The sequence below is a fragment of the Cydia pomonella genome, chromosome 1 (genome assembly GCF_033807575.1).
Source record: "Cydia pomonella isolate Wapato2018A chromosome 1, ilCydPomo1, whole genome shotgun sequence".
In the NCBI taxonomy this organism is placed as follows: Eukaryota; Metazoa; Arthropoda; class Insecta; order Lepidoptera; family Tortricidae; genus Cydia; species Cydia pomonella.
The window spans coordinates 1,134,792-1,147,165 of NC_084703.1; the positions used below are offsets into that span (position 1 = coordinate 1,134,792).

Here is a 12,374-nt window from a genome sequence, read left to right on the forward strand (position 1 = left end):
ACATAAGATTTTATCCAACGGTAAAGATCCCCGCGTATACCAAAATGCCACAGCTTTAGAAGTAAGCGCTCATCACAGACCTTGTCGATAGCCTTGGCAAAATCATCTTCTTGGCAAGATCTTCGTCAGGCCATTCTATCCTGGGTCGTCTATGGATCTAATTGGGCTGATTTTAGATTTTGGTTTATTTTAGATGTCCACGTGTCTCGGAGCCTGCCTCGTCCTCTCGGTCCGGTTTCAATGTCAAGCACTGTTCTCGTGATGTGCTCTTTTGGGCATCTCATTACATGGCCGTACCACCTCAATCTAGATTTACAAATTTTATCCGGAATTGGTCTTACTCGGAAGGTACCGCGTATGTACTCGTTTCTTACTTTGTGGAGCAGAGTAACGCCTCCCGACTATCGCAGCATTTTCATCTCTGCTACGTGCAATCGATCTTTCTGCTTCTTTTTAAGGGGCCAACATTCCGCACTATATAGCAAGGCTGGTCTGACCGCAGTCTTGTACGCTTTTCCCTTTACCAGAATAGCCATCTTGGGGTCGCATAATATGCCTGTAAGTTCTCTCCGGTTTATCCATCCGGTACTTATGCGGTTCGAGACGTCGGGTTCTATGGTTCCATCGCTTGCCAAGATAGAACCGAGGTATTCAAAGGACCTTTGATAGAGGAGTGACCTGCATATGTATGGTTGCGTTGCTCTGAGACTTTGAAAAGTCACAGTGCATGTACTCCGTCTTATTTTCAGTCAAGCATTTTCCAGAGCTTCTCGCCACTGCTCTAGTGTTGACTCCAGTTCCTTCGGGTCTTTACTAACAAGTACTATATCATCCGCGTACAGAATGTTCCATGGTGGCTTTTTTTGAATATCAGCAGTGAGGTAGTTTATAACCAGGTTAAAAATAAGTGGGCTGAGGGCTGAACCCTGGTGTACTCCCACTTTTACGTCGAACTGTTCACTGGTACCTGCAGGGCTCCTTACCTTAGTTTTCACATCTTTGTACATGTCCATCACCAGGTGGACATACCATTCTGGTACGTTTTAAGCTCTCAGAGACTGCCAGATCAGTTTCCTCGGTACGCGGTCGAATGCTTTTTCGAGATTTATCAATATCATATGCAGGTCGGTCTTGTTGTCTCAGTTCTACTCCATTAGGTTTCAGGTTGAGTGTATAGCGTCGATTGTGGACTTTCCGGCTACAAACCCACATTGATTTTCAGTGATGATTACTCTTTCCCATAAGGGTATGTGGGAGTCGTTTTATGACCCTGTAGTTCCCACATAATCTAATGTCGCCTTTGTTTTTATAAAATTGAACCAGGTAACTATTTCTCCATTCATCTGGTATTCCGTCTATGAGGATCCTGTTAAAGAGATTAGTGAGAAAAGTCACGCCACTACTGCCCAACATCTTCCACATGTCAGAAGGCAGGTCGTCTGGGCCAGTCGCTTTATTGTTAGCCATGCAATTAATAGCAACCTTTACCTCTTCTGGAGTGATCGCAGGTATAAGGCCTTCGATTGGTGTCATTTCTGGGAGCCTTTTACTAAGATACTCTTCATTGAGCAACTGAAAGCAATAAATACACTTTCCATCTCGGCTAGTCCAACCTTTTTTTAGCATGAAACAGGAGTATGGTGATAGGGTTCTTCAAAAAAGTGACAAATTGAATAAGTGTAGCAGTTCTCCAAAGTCATCACTAATCGTATCGCTCACAGGCTTAATTAAGTCCCAGAGTGGTCCCACAGTTCCAAGGCACAGAGTCAGAGAGTATTGGGATCCTTAGTGTCGATATTTCCAGTGACGTCCAATTTCGTAGCCACCTGGGCCCGATTTTATAAAGTTACAAGTTACAGGTTACAAGAGTACAGGCTACAGGCACCTGTAATGCACTGTGAACAGCTACAGGTGTTTTATAAATACACACAGATAATTACAGTTGTAAAGAACCATGGTCAATCTCGATTACAAGTGACATCTACAGGTGTGAAGGACATCACTGTTTAAAAAAAGTTTTTCATAGATACTCATTGAATTTTGCTGCTGTTGTATGTGTTTGTTGTTAGTTTTCAATTATTAATGGAAAAATGGTCAGAAATGAAGGTAAAATCGAGTGGTCGAGATTGGTATTCGATGCCAAAGATACACTTTTCGGGCCGTTTTCAGGTAAAGCATTAAGGCAAAGGACGATAGATTTAATGAAATATATACCTAATAAGTAAATAAGTACTGTTTTACAACCGAAGTTCGTGGGCTATTACATTAAAATATATCGTTTCGGTAGCGGCTCAAAGATACGCTGTGTATCGAAAATTATGAATACACTTTACCATAATGTGTGCACTATACTTATTCGAATAAACGCTTTCTACTCTACTCTAAATAAAGAGACGAATGGTATTAAATCAACGACAAATATCGGCACCAATCCTTTTCCTAGTATATAAAATAAAACGACTCATTAATAAAACCAATATCAAACATATTGTCACTTTATTTACTATATATTTCAGATACTTAACAAAAACTGATAAGGTTAGATCATGGAAAAGTATATAATACGAGTATATAAGACTCTGAAGAATCTCTCAGAAGGAAAATCATTTTAATAAATAGTAAAAATTTCGAGCCAGAGATCGGATCACTGAGAGTACTGAGACACTACTAGTAGCTCTTGTTACAGGACTCAAGACCTATGTCAGTTTCTGTTACAAGTGTACCAACCTACACTTGTAATTTACAATATTTTTATAAAACGCTTGTTCGATTATGAGTTTAAAACTATTAAACTCCCATATTTTCGTCTATGGTTGAGCTACAGGCACTCGTACCGATAACCTGTAAAATTGTAACACAGTACTTTTATAAAACGCAAATTGTAAAAAACGGAGCAAGTGTTCCCAGTAAACGCCTGTAAACTTGTAACTTGTAACTTTATAAAATTGGGCCCGGGAAGGGAAGGTTACGCTTGCATCCAAAAAACTCAATATAGCTAGGCGATACTTTACTCCGGGGCAAAGACTGCTACTATATAAATCGCAAGTCAGTCCCCACATGGAGTACTGCTGTCACCTTTGGGCAGGAGCACCTGGACGCCAGCTTGGACCATTGGACAGTCCAAAGGCGCGCTGTACGAATCGTCGACGATCCCAAACTCACAAGCGGCATTAAACCATTACCTAAGTCTAAGGAGAAACTTTGCCTCCTTGTGTGTGTTCTACCGCTTGTACAATGGGCTGTGCTCTGAAGAATGGTTTGACATGATGCCAACGGCCACTTTCTATCACCGCACCGCTCGCCGTCGGCAGGGTGTTCATCCTCATACCCTAGAGCCTAAATGGTCGCGCACTATGCGGTTTAAGAGGAATTTCCTCCCGCGGACGCTCCGGCTGTGGAATGAGCTCCCTGCCGAGGTTTTCCCGAGGGTGTACAGTATGGGATTCTTCAAAAAAGGAGTGTACAGGTTTTTAAAGGTTCGGCAACGCGCATGTAACACCTCTGGAGTTGCAGGCGTCCATAGGCTACGGTGACTGCTTACCATCCGTATGCTAAGAAGGAAGAGTATAATCGGCCACTATGCTTGGCATTTGTGGACTATGAGAAAGCCTTTGACTCGATCGAGGCGTGGGCAGTGCTTCAGTCTCTCCGGTGATGACGCATAGTCTATTGATATTTCGGAAGACAGAAGTATTAGTGCAAAACGCCATCATATCAGTCCGAATCCAGCATCATATCAGTCAATCCAACTGCACCGACTTGTAACATGTCAGATGTGGAGATGTCATTTCTCCGAAACTGTTTACCGCAGGCATTGCAGGTATCTACCCAAGCTCCTGGATCAACGGCGAGTACCTCACGTTCAATTTGCGATATTTTGGTTACCTCATCAGCAGTTTCACAACAGGTAGGTTTAAAAGTAAACATGGGCAAGACGAAAATTATGGTGTATAATTGTGTTGTGTTGTGGTGGTGGTGTGTAATTGTGGTGTAGACGACCGGTCTGGCCTAGTGGGTAGTGACCCTGCCTATGAAGCTGATGGTCCCGGGTTCAAATCCTGGTAAGGGCATGTATTCGTGTGATGAGCATGGATATTTGTTCCTGAGTCATGGGTGTTTTCTATGTATTTAAGTATTTATAAATATTTATATATTATATATATCGTTGTCTAAGTACCCTCAACACAAGCCTTATTGAGCTTACTGTGGGACTTAGTCAATTTGTGTAATAATGTCCTATAATATTTATATATATATATATATATATATATATTTCCATGTTGCACCTTACCGGATAATCGTTAGAAACTCTGCTCTCGAAGTTGTGTAAGTACTCGTAAGTAGCCCAGTTAGGCAAGTCCAACAACCGAGTTGGATTCGCCGATTCACCTCCAAAAAGAAGGAGGTGAATCGGCGAATCCAACTCGGTTGGGCAGCACTCGCAGAATTGCCTTTATTTTCCTTTGAAGTTCATTTTCTACTCTGCTCTTATAATCTTTGAAAACTTCAAGCACATTCAACTTGTTTTTCAAGAGATAAACATGAACTTTTCTAGTAAAATTGTCTACAAAGGTAATAAAGTATCCAAGAAACTCTTGCTCCATCGGTCCACATAAGTCGGTGTGGACAAGCTGTAGTGCGTCTGTAGCTCTCGTGCCTACATTATTGAATGGCAGTCGGGCCTGCTTTCCCGTGAGACAGGTAGTACAGGTAACAGGACTCTTACTTTTCTCAAGAAACGGTTCAACTCCCTCGGCGCACTCCAGCAGCTTTCTAACATCTGTAAAGTTCAGATGTCCCATGCGTCTGTGCCACAGGACAACATCATTTAAGCTAGCAGAACAAGTCAGGTTGGAGACAACTTCTCGGTGTGTATTCAAAATGAAAAAATTGTTTTCATGTGTTCCTGTATGGTTGCCGCCGCTGTCGTATATAATACCAGCTGTCATTTGTAAAGTTTACTGTGCAGCCATTTTTCACCATAGCACTAACAGATAAGAGGTTTGAACCAATTTTAGGAATATACAGAACTTTCTTACCTGAATTTTGCTATCTTCATTACCATTCAACATTAAGTTTACCTTTCCCATACTTTCAACTGGAAGCGGTGTCTTACTGGCTTCCATCACGTTAGCTGTCGGTGGATTTGTGACGTCATACATCCGATCGAGTCTGTTGGTCATATGCATGGAGGCACAGGAATCCACATACCAACGGTCGGGATATTGGGTCTGAAAAATGCTGCAGGAGTTTAGACTTGATGGAATATGCGCTGTTCGTGATACCCGACCTCTCCAATCCCATAATCATTGGCTTATAAGTTTCAGGTAAGCCTGCCAACATCAGCGTTCCGAGCCATTCGTCATCAATACTGAACTTAATATTTCTTAGTTTGTGGGCGGTTGACATTATCTTGTTTACGTAGTCATCGACATTTCTGCACGAGTCCAGCGTGGTAGTAATAAGGTCTCTCAACAAGGCTACTCTTCTGTATAATCCACTATCATCAAAGGCCTTATCTATATTTTCCCAGGCTTCTTTACATGTAGTGGCTAGTGGCATTCTGCACATGTACATAGTTGAACGGGTCTAACAGCAAGATAAGCTTCGACTTCGCCTTTGCCACGTCCGCGCCCATGCACGTAATAGTTAAGACCCTTTTTTATTTGTCAGGATGTCGCCGTCGACGGATACGTCTGGGAGGACATCATCATCACTGTCGGTATTGGTACCAGTAACACATGTCCACAATTCTTCAAGCTCGAAGTAAGCTTGTACAGCAAATTTCCAACTTGCGTAATTTTCTCTCCCGACAAGTTTATCAAGATGTATATTGTTACTGCCTGAATTCGGCATATTTACGTGGTAACAATAATTCGATGAACATCTGACGTAACAAAATAATTCGCCTTTCAAACTCGCCCGTCGGCGTTCGAACAAATTGAAATGTTAACTACCTACGGCGTTTTATTCCCCGACTCGTTTACTGCTTACAAACCACGTTCTGGGACCAATGATGAATATTCGTAAGATATCTGAGAGTTGAATAAAACGGCAACAAATAGCACAAACGTACAAAGAGCATATAATCAATACATTTTACAAACGTATTTCATATATTGAAGTAAGTCAAGAAGTGACGTGACAACACATGTCAGTAAGAACAGAAAAATAATGAGGTTGCGTTCTTAAGCTCTAACAGTGTCGACTAATGTAGATGTCGACCATCGGTAGGTGCCGACTATCGGTAGGTGCCGGCTGTTGGTAAGTATCGAGTATTGGCAGGTACCAATTATTGTTAGGTGCCGACTATTGGTAAATGTCAACTATTGGGAGCTGTCGACTATTGGTAGGTGCCGACTATTGGTAGGTGCTAACTATAGGTAGGTATCAACTATTGGTAGGTGTCGACTATTGGTAGGTGCTAACTATAGGTAGGTATCAACTATTGGTAGGTGTCGGCTATTGGTACGTGCCAATTAGTGGTAGGTGTCGCATATGCTTCCATCAATTATATTAGTATGGATAAATTAAAATTTTAGTGTTTAATAAGTATACACAATACAACATAATACACACCCTCTTTATTGCAAAACCTAAATATAACATATATTGACTCAAAAACATACCTTTTATAAGCAACTCTATAACATACCTTTTATAACAAAAACAAAATTGGAAGTCATTCTAATAGTCTCCGAGTGGGTCTGTGAGCTGTAGACCTCGCTTCGTTGACTCATTCTTATGGCACTTTAATCACTGACAGCGAACTCTCAATGGTTAAAGTGCCATAATCCTACTGGCGCTTAATTCCTTTATGCCAATTTCCACTTTTTAGAACTTTTCCTAAAAACCAAAGGACAAAAGAATTATATTTAACTAGCGAAAACAAAATTTCACGAGAATTGGTTGATAATTGCGACCAGTACCCCTAGTGTAAATTTATTCGATGGCGTAACGTGACGTACGCGTTTGCGTTAAGTCTAATTTTGTATGGGATTTTGAGTTTCCAAAACTTTCCGCTTGGCGCGCTGTTTCTAAATGAGACTTAACGCAAACGCGTACGTCACGTTACGAACTAGGAAAGTGAGGCCTCTGTTGAGGAAAACATATGCTATGATAGCATATTGCGCGAGTTAAAACGGAGAACTTCGCTAATGATTCGGTCAACAAAAAACGATTTCGACGAATTAAGAACCTTCTTTTTTAAAGTCGGTTATGAATATCATATGTGACGTTCCACGGTAAAGGGACCTTATGGCGGTCGGCGTTTACGCTGTTATTACCAACGCTCCAATGCTAATGCGCTGCCATGCGGCGTAAGCCATAAGGAACCTTTATACGTGGAACGTCACATATTTGGTTCTAAAATTAATAGACTAATTAATAGATTGGAAAAGTTAATCGCTGGTAATTAGTCGACGATTAATTTAATCGCGACCAACGTTAATCGCAACTCTTCGACTAAAACTAATTAATCGTCCCTTTTAATCGTCGCTCGCGATTAAGTCGGTTAATTTTAATCGTTAATCATTAGGCGATTAAACGTTGCCCATCTCTGGTTGCAGGTGGAATTCGAACAAAACAGTAGAACTGTAAGTATTTCGCCATCCTGGTGGGCGACAATTTTTTTGCCGCCGCCTTTACGCTTGCTTCCACTACGTAGCCCCATAATCATAGTCTAAGAGCTGGCAACTTACTTATGTTAATTGTTAAGTAAGCTGGACCGATGGGCGTTTAACTGGGTATTTGTAACGAAATAAAATACGGATAGGAAAAAAATCTAATGTGTCTATTACAAAATTATCTTTTAATTGTTTTACTTTTAAGTAATGTTTAAATGATTTTTTTCCCAATTTACGATACTCGTAATTCTCAGAGTCGAAAATATACGAAGTCTCACGAACAATCTTAATAAATAGTCCGCAGGGAAACACAAACATGACCATGTAGGTAATTTAAATATTTCACTTCAAGGATTTCCGTGTAAATAGTGCTAAAATTATGTGTAAAGGCAATCTCTAATTTTTGAACGTACTCCTTTATTTCCTGAGAAGGCACTCGGTGGCAAAGTTTGTTCAACGTCTCTTGCTTTACGAGGGCTCGCACACTTAAAATTCCACTTTTTGAACCACTCGCTACGCTCGTGGATCAATTTAGGAATTTTTCGCTGCCTCGGGTCTCAATATAATCGCGAGAAGTTAAACAACAACTTTGCCCCCTTGTAAAATAAATAAGTATTTCACCACACCTATGCGAGGAAACTAAAATCTGTATTAATTGCAACAATTCTTATTACATGTAATAAATATTAATTATATATAATATTTATTATTCAAATTAATCGTTTAAATATTATTAGTCAATCCAACAAGCTAACGCGTGAAAAACAAATCGAAATCTAATTACTTTGCCTCTCTAGAGGATAAAATGCAACTTTACTCACTGTATTTAAAGGGTAATATTAGCCTTTTAGAGTGGGTGTGGTGAAAAATATTTTTTTTTGGGTGAATGTCGAAATTGTTGAAAAGAAAGTACGATTCACGAAAAGGTCACTAGCTCTTAGACTATATCAATCGTCAAGCTACTTGACGACGTAATTATAGGTACCTTCTTGTTTAACATTTTGTGATACATTGTTGTTGATATATGTGTGTACCTATAAGTTATTTATAAGGAATAATTTAGTAGGTCCTTGATAGACCTTACCCAGGCTTTTGACAAATTCTTAGGAGTAGGTATTTATTATAATTCATTTTAATTTGTTTTAAAGCGCTTTAGTTTTATGCAAACAAAACGAATCAAAAAGTTAAAGAATTTGAATACTTAATATTTATGTTATGGTTTAAAATTAAAATTCACCAAAATGACTTAACTTTCAATATCGTCCAGGATTTAAAAAAGTATTATTTCTGCTTCCTTGTTTTGTATGGGGAAACAAGATTAGTTAGACTATATTATTCGAAACTTTACAAGACTATTCCTAACGATGAATGAGTAAACACGAGTTTCAGGTTTTTTGAGAAGTCAACCCCTAAAAGGGGGAAATATGGTGACAAAGTCTAAAAATCAACATGGGTACTATTTGGTTTATCTGGTCGCTGATTACGTAAATAAAAACGATTGTAAAATCTAACGAAGTGGACGTGAAATACAAATCCCCTGTTGGGGTGCGCTGGGGTTGAAATGACTAAATATCAATATGGGTGTCGTTTTATGTTTTTTTGGGACTTTTTTTTTGCGAGGCCCCTGTTTTTAGTGCTAAATAAAAGAATTGGTAGGCCGTATCACGGAAACGCCTTGTAGACAGTCCAAAGGCTGAGCTTCAAGAAAATGGAGCTCGGTTGTGAACTAAGTACCTATGTGTTATAAAGCGAGAAGCGAGGCAGAAAGCCGAGCTCCACCTAGGACAGAAGATCCGGGACATCAAATCTCAATGGCTTCCCGTGCGAAGCCGAAGACTGAGCTGCAGGAAAGCAGAACTTGAGCTGAAGCTCGAACTCGCAGAGTGAGCGAGGCCGACGGCTAAGCTCCGCAAAGATAGGGCCGGCAGTCCGGAATGTGCAGTTTCCTGCGAGTCGGAAACCGAGCAAGACCGTAAGCCAAGCTTAGCGTTTCAGTAAGGCCTATAAACTTTCCTGCAGCGCATTTATGCGTGGCCAAAGGCCGACTCACAGACAAAAACCAATGGCCAAGTGTTTTGAAACGCAAGGCCTAAGGCCGAGCTCCACGAACGACCGAAGGACTTCCGTGTGAGGCCAAAGGTCGAGCTACGATAGATCAGAGCTTGGAATCAGACAAACGGCCGAAGGTTCAACCAACCGTTCGATCGAGGAGCGTTTCCATACTGCAGGAGAGCACAGCCAGGACTTGCTTGAAAGCGCGACTTGCTTGGATGTTTTGGGCCTTCAGCCGTATGCAGGTTTGTTTTTACCCGACTGCCAAAGGGAGGAGGGTAATGTTTTTCGAGTGTATGTATGTCTGTTTTTTTGTGGCCTCCTGTAGCCTAAACGGCTTGATGGATTTTGATGTATGAGGTATCGTTAGATTCGTCTTGATTACGGGAGTGTGATAGGATTTTTTGGGGGTAACTAAAAAGTTATAAATATTTTTTTTTTAATAAAAAAACAAAAAAACTCGACTGCACACTAAAAAGAGGAAAACAAGCCCCACAAGAATATTGTTGTTGATGGTAAGTATCACAGGCGGGGACCAACAGTAGGTTACTAACAGTCATTTTGGTTGTTGGTTGTTAAGTTCACCTTTTAGCAGAATCTTACTTTGGTGGCGGTCAAGTTGGTCCCCGCCTGCGATACTTACCATCAACAACAATATTCTTGTGGGGCTTGTTTTTCTCTTTTTAGTGTGCAGTCGGGTTTTTTGTTTTTTTTTATAATATTTTTTTTTTATATTTGAGTAATATGATCACGGCTGTGTAGTATATCGGCATTTGACCTCGGGCTGCATATTTCTGGCTTTAGGCCTGACGTGGAACGCGCTCTTCGGCAACCTAGGGCCTTGAAGCTCATTCTTGCGATCCGATCATCTTTTGTGTGTCCGAGCTCTGCTATCCTTTCGGTTCATTACTAAACAATTAACCATTGTCATTTCCGAATTCAACCCTCCTGTAGCTCCTGTAGCTCTTTCTCGCTGTCTGATTTTGGCATGCCAGTTCAGATATACCAAATTAAATACGGTGGCGAAACAAAACAAAAAAAATGATTGCAAAAATGTAATAAGCGATCTTGCCATTATGACACAACTGTTTTTTTTTTTGCAATTTAACCCTGTTAGGTCTTTTTACAAACTTTTCAGAGTCCATCTTAGATAACTTCTGCAAAGACTTTGACTCTATTCATGTTCCACGTAAACTTCTCAGCCTGTTGAGCGAGGCCCCGGGCGGTTGCCCCGTTCGCCACCCCCAAAGCCCGCCCCTGACCTCACCGACTCGAAGTGGACTTCTGTTCCCAGGCACAACACTACAGTACTTTCTGTTAAAGTCGAGTTGAATAGAAATGGCTTAAGTTATAATGTAAACAAACATGACATATTTTGTAAGCAATTGAAGCAGACATTTAGTATGGAGATAGTTTAAGGCCCGATGAAGGACATACAATTATTTTTGCGGAACGTTAATTCCCTGGAAGAATGGTATGGGACGCCACTTGCGTGTGTCCTACCTCTCATCGACCAGCAGGCATGCTGGTGCGGCGGCGGACACTCGGGAGCGTCAAAAGGTAGCCAAATATAGCTGTCTCGGCGGCGCTCAATACGAATTCGTCGCGTTGGCGTCGGCACACTTGGTTCGTGGGGCAGAGGGGCACAGATACTCCACAAGGTGCTGGGGAAGCGGCTGAGGGAGGCAACGGGCGACCCCCGCGCGGGCAACTTTCTCGCGCAGAGAATTGCAATAGCAATCCAGCGCGGGAACGCTGCCTGCGTGATGGGCACCCTACCAAGGGCGCAAAATTTTGATAGGTATTTTTAATTTTTAGCTTTAGTTATTTTAATTGTAGTTAGATTTAGTTTATTATTCATGTTGTGAGATTTTTGGAAATATATAATCTAAAAGTATTCAATGATGTTTAATACAATTATTTTTGTCAGTCATCATCATAGAATCTATTATAGATTCTCATGACGATGATTGACATCATGATATTTGACATAATGATGGTGATGATGATCGGCATGACGATGATAACTATTTTTGTCAATCATCAATATCATCATGATGAGAATCTACTCGTAGTATAGAATATTTATGTGCTTAGAGAATTGTTTTCTCTCATTGCACTAATAACCATTTATTTACTTACAGTAAAGATGATAAAAGTCCTGCGCTGTACGGATTCTGTGAGAAGAGAGTAGCCCCACGACCGCCTTACTAATATTTCTGCTCCTCGTACTAACTAAACGAAAAGAGCAGGTCGGGCCAAGAGAAAATAAACGGTTACGCCAACTCACTGCTGTTTTACTTAGCCCCACTCTGCCCTCCGTATATTTGGGTAACTTTTGACTAATATAATATATTGTAATGGAATTAGATCCACTGTCTGGTTGAGTTGAAATGGCGTACTTCCGTAGACCCGGTACAGCCCTAACTTCACAGACTCTACATCTTAGTCAAAATTGGGTACTTGACACATGTTGAATATTATAACAAAATTTAGTTAAATGGATAGAAAATGAGCCATACATTATAATAAAGTGAAATTAAAAAAAAAATATTGAGATTATAAAAAAATACAAGGCTCCGAATTCTCAAAAAAAAATTTTTTTTGTCTTTCAAAAATAGAAAAGAAAATGGTACCATTCGTTTTTACATTTTATTAAAAAATAAATTGTATGACAACTATACACATAAACGCATA

The 12,374-nt window shown here is 40.4% G+C and overlaps 1 protein-coding gene across 2 annotated transcripts in view; it reads left to right on the forward strand.

Annotated features, from left to right (window-relative positions):
- Positions 1-11,962, forward strand: part of LOC133526372 (uncharacterized) — a 43,276-nt gene extending 31,314 nt beyond the window's left edge. For both annotated transcript variants that reach the window (XM_061862982.1, XM_061862973.1), the window contains 2 exons: positions 7,569-7,595; positions 11,822-11,962. In XM_061862982.1, coding sequence (XP_061718966.1) covers positions 7,569-7,595; positions 11,822-11,891 — 97 coding nt within the window. In that variant the 3' untranslated portion in view covers positions 11,892-11,962. The remainder of the gene's footprint in view (positions 1-7,568; positions 7,596-11,821) is intronic.
- The last annotated feature ends 412 nt before the right edge of the window (positions 11,963-12,374 follow it).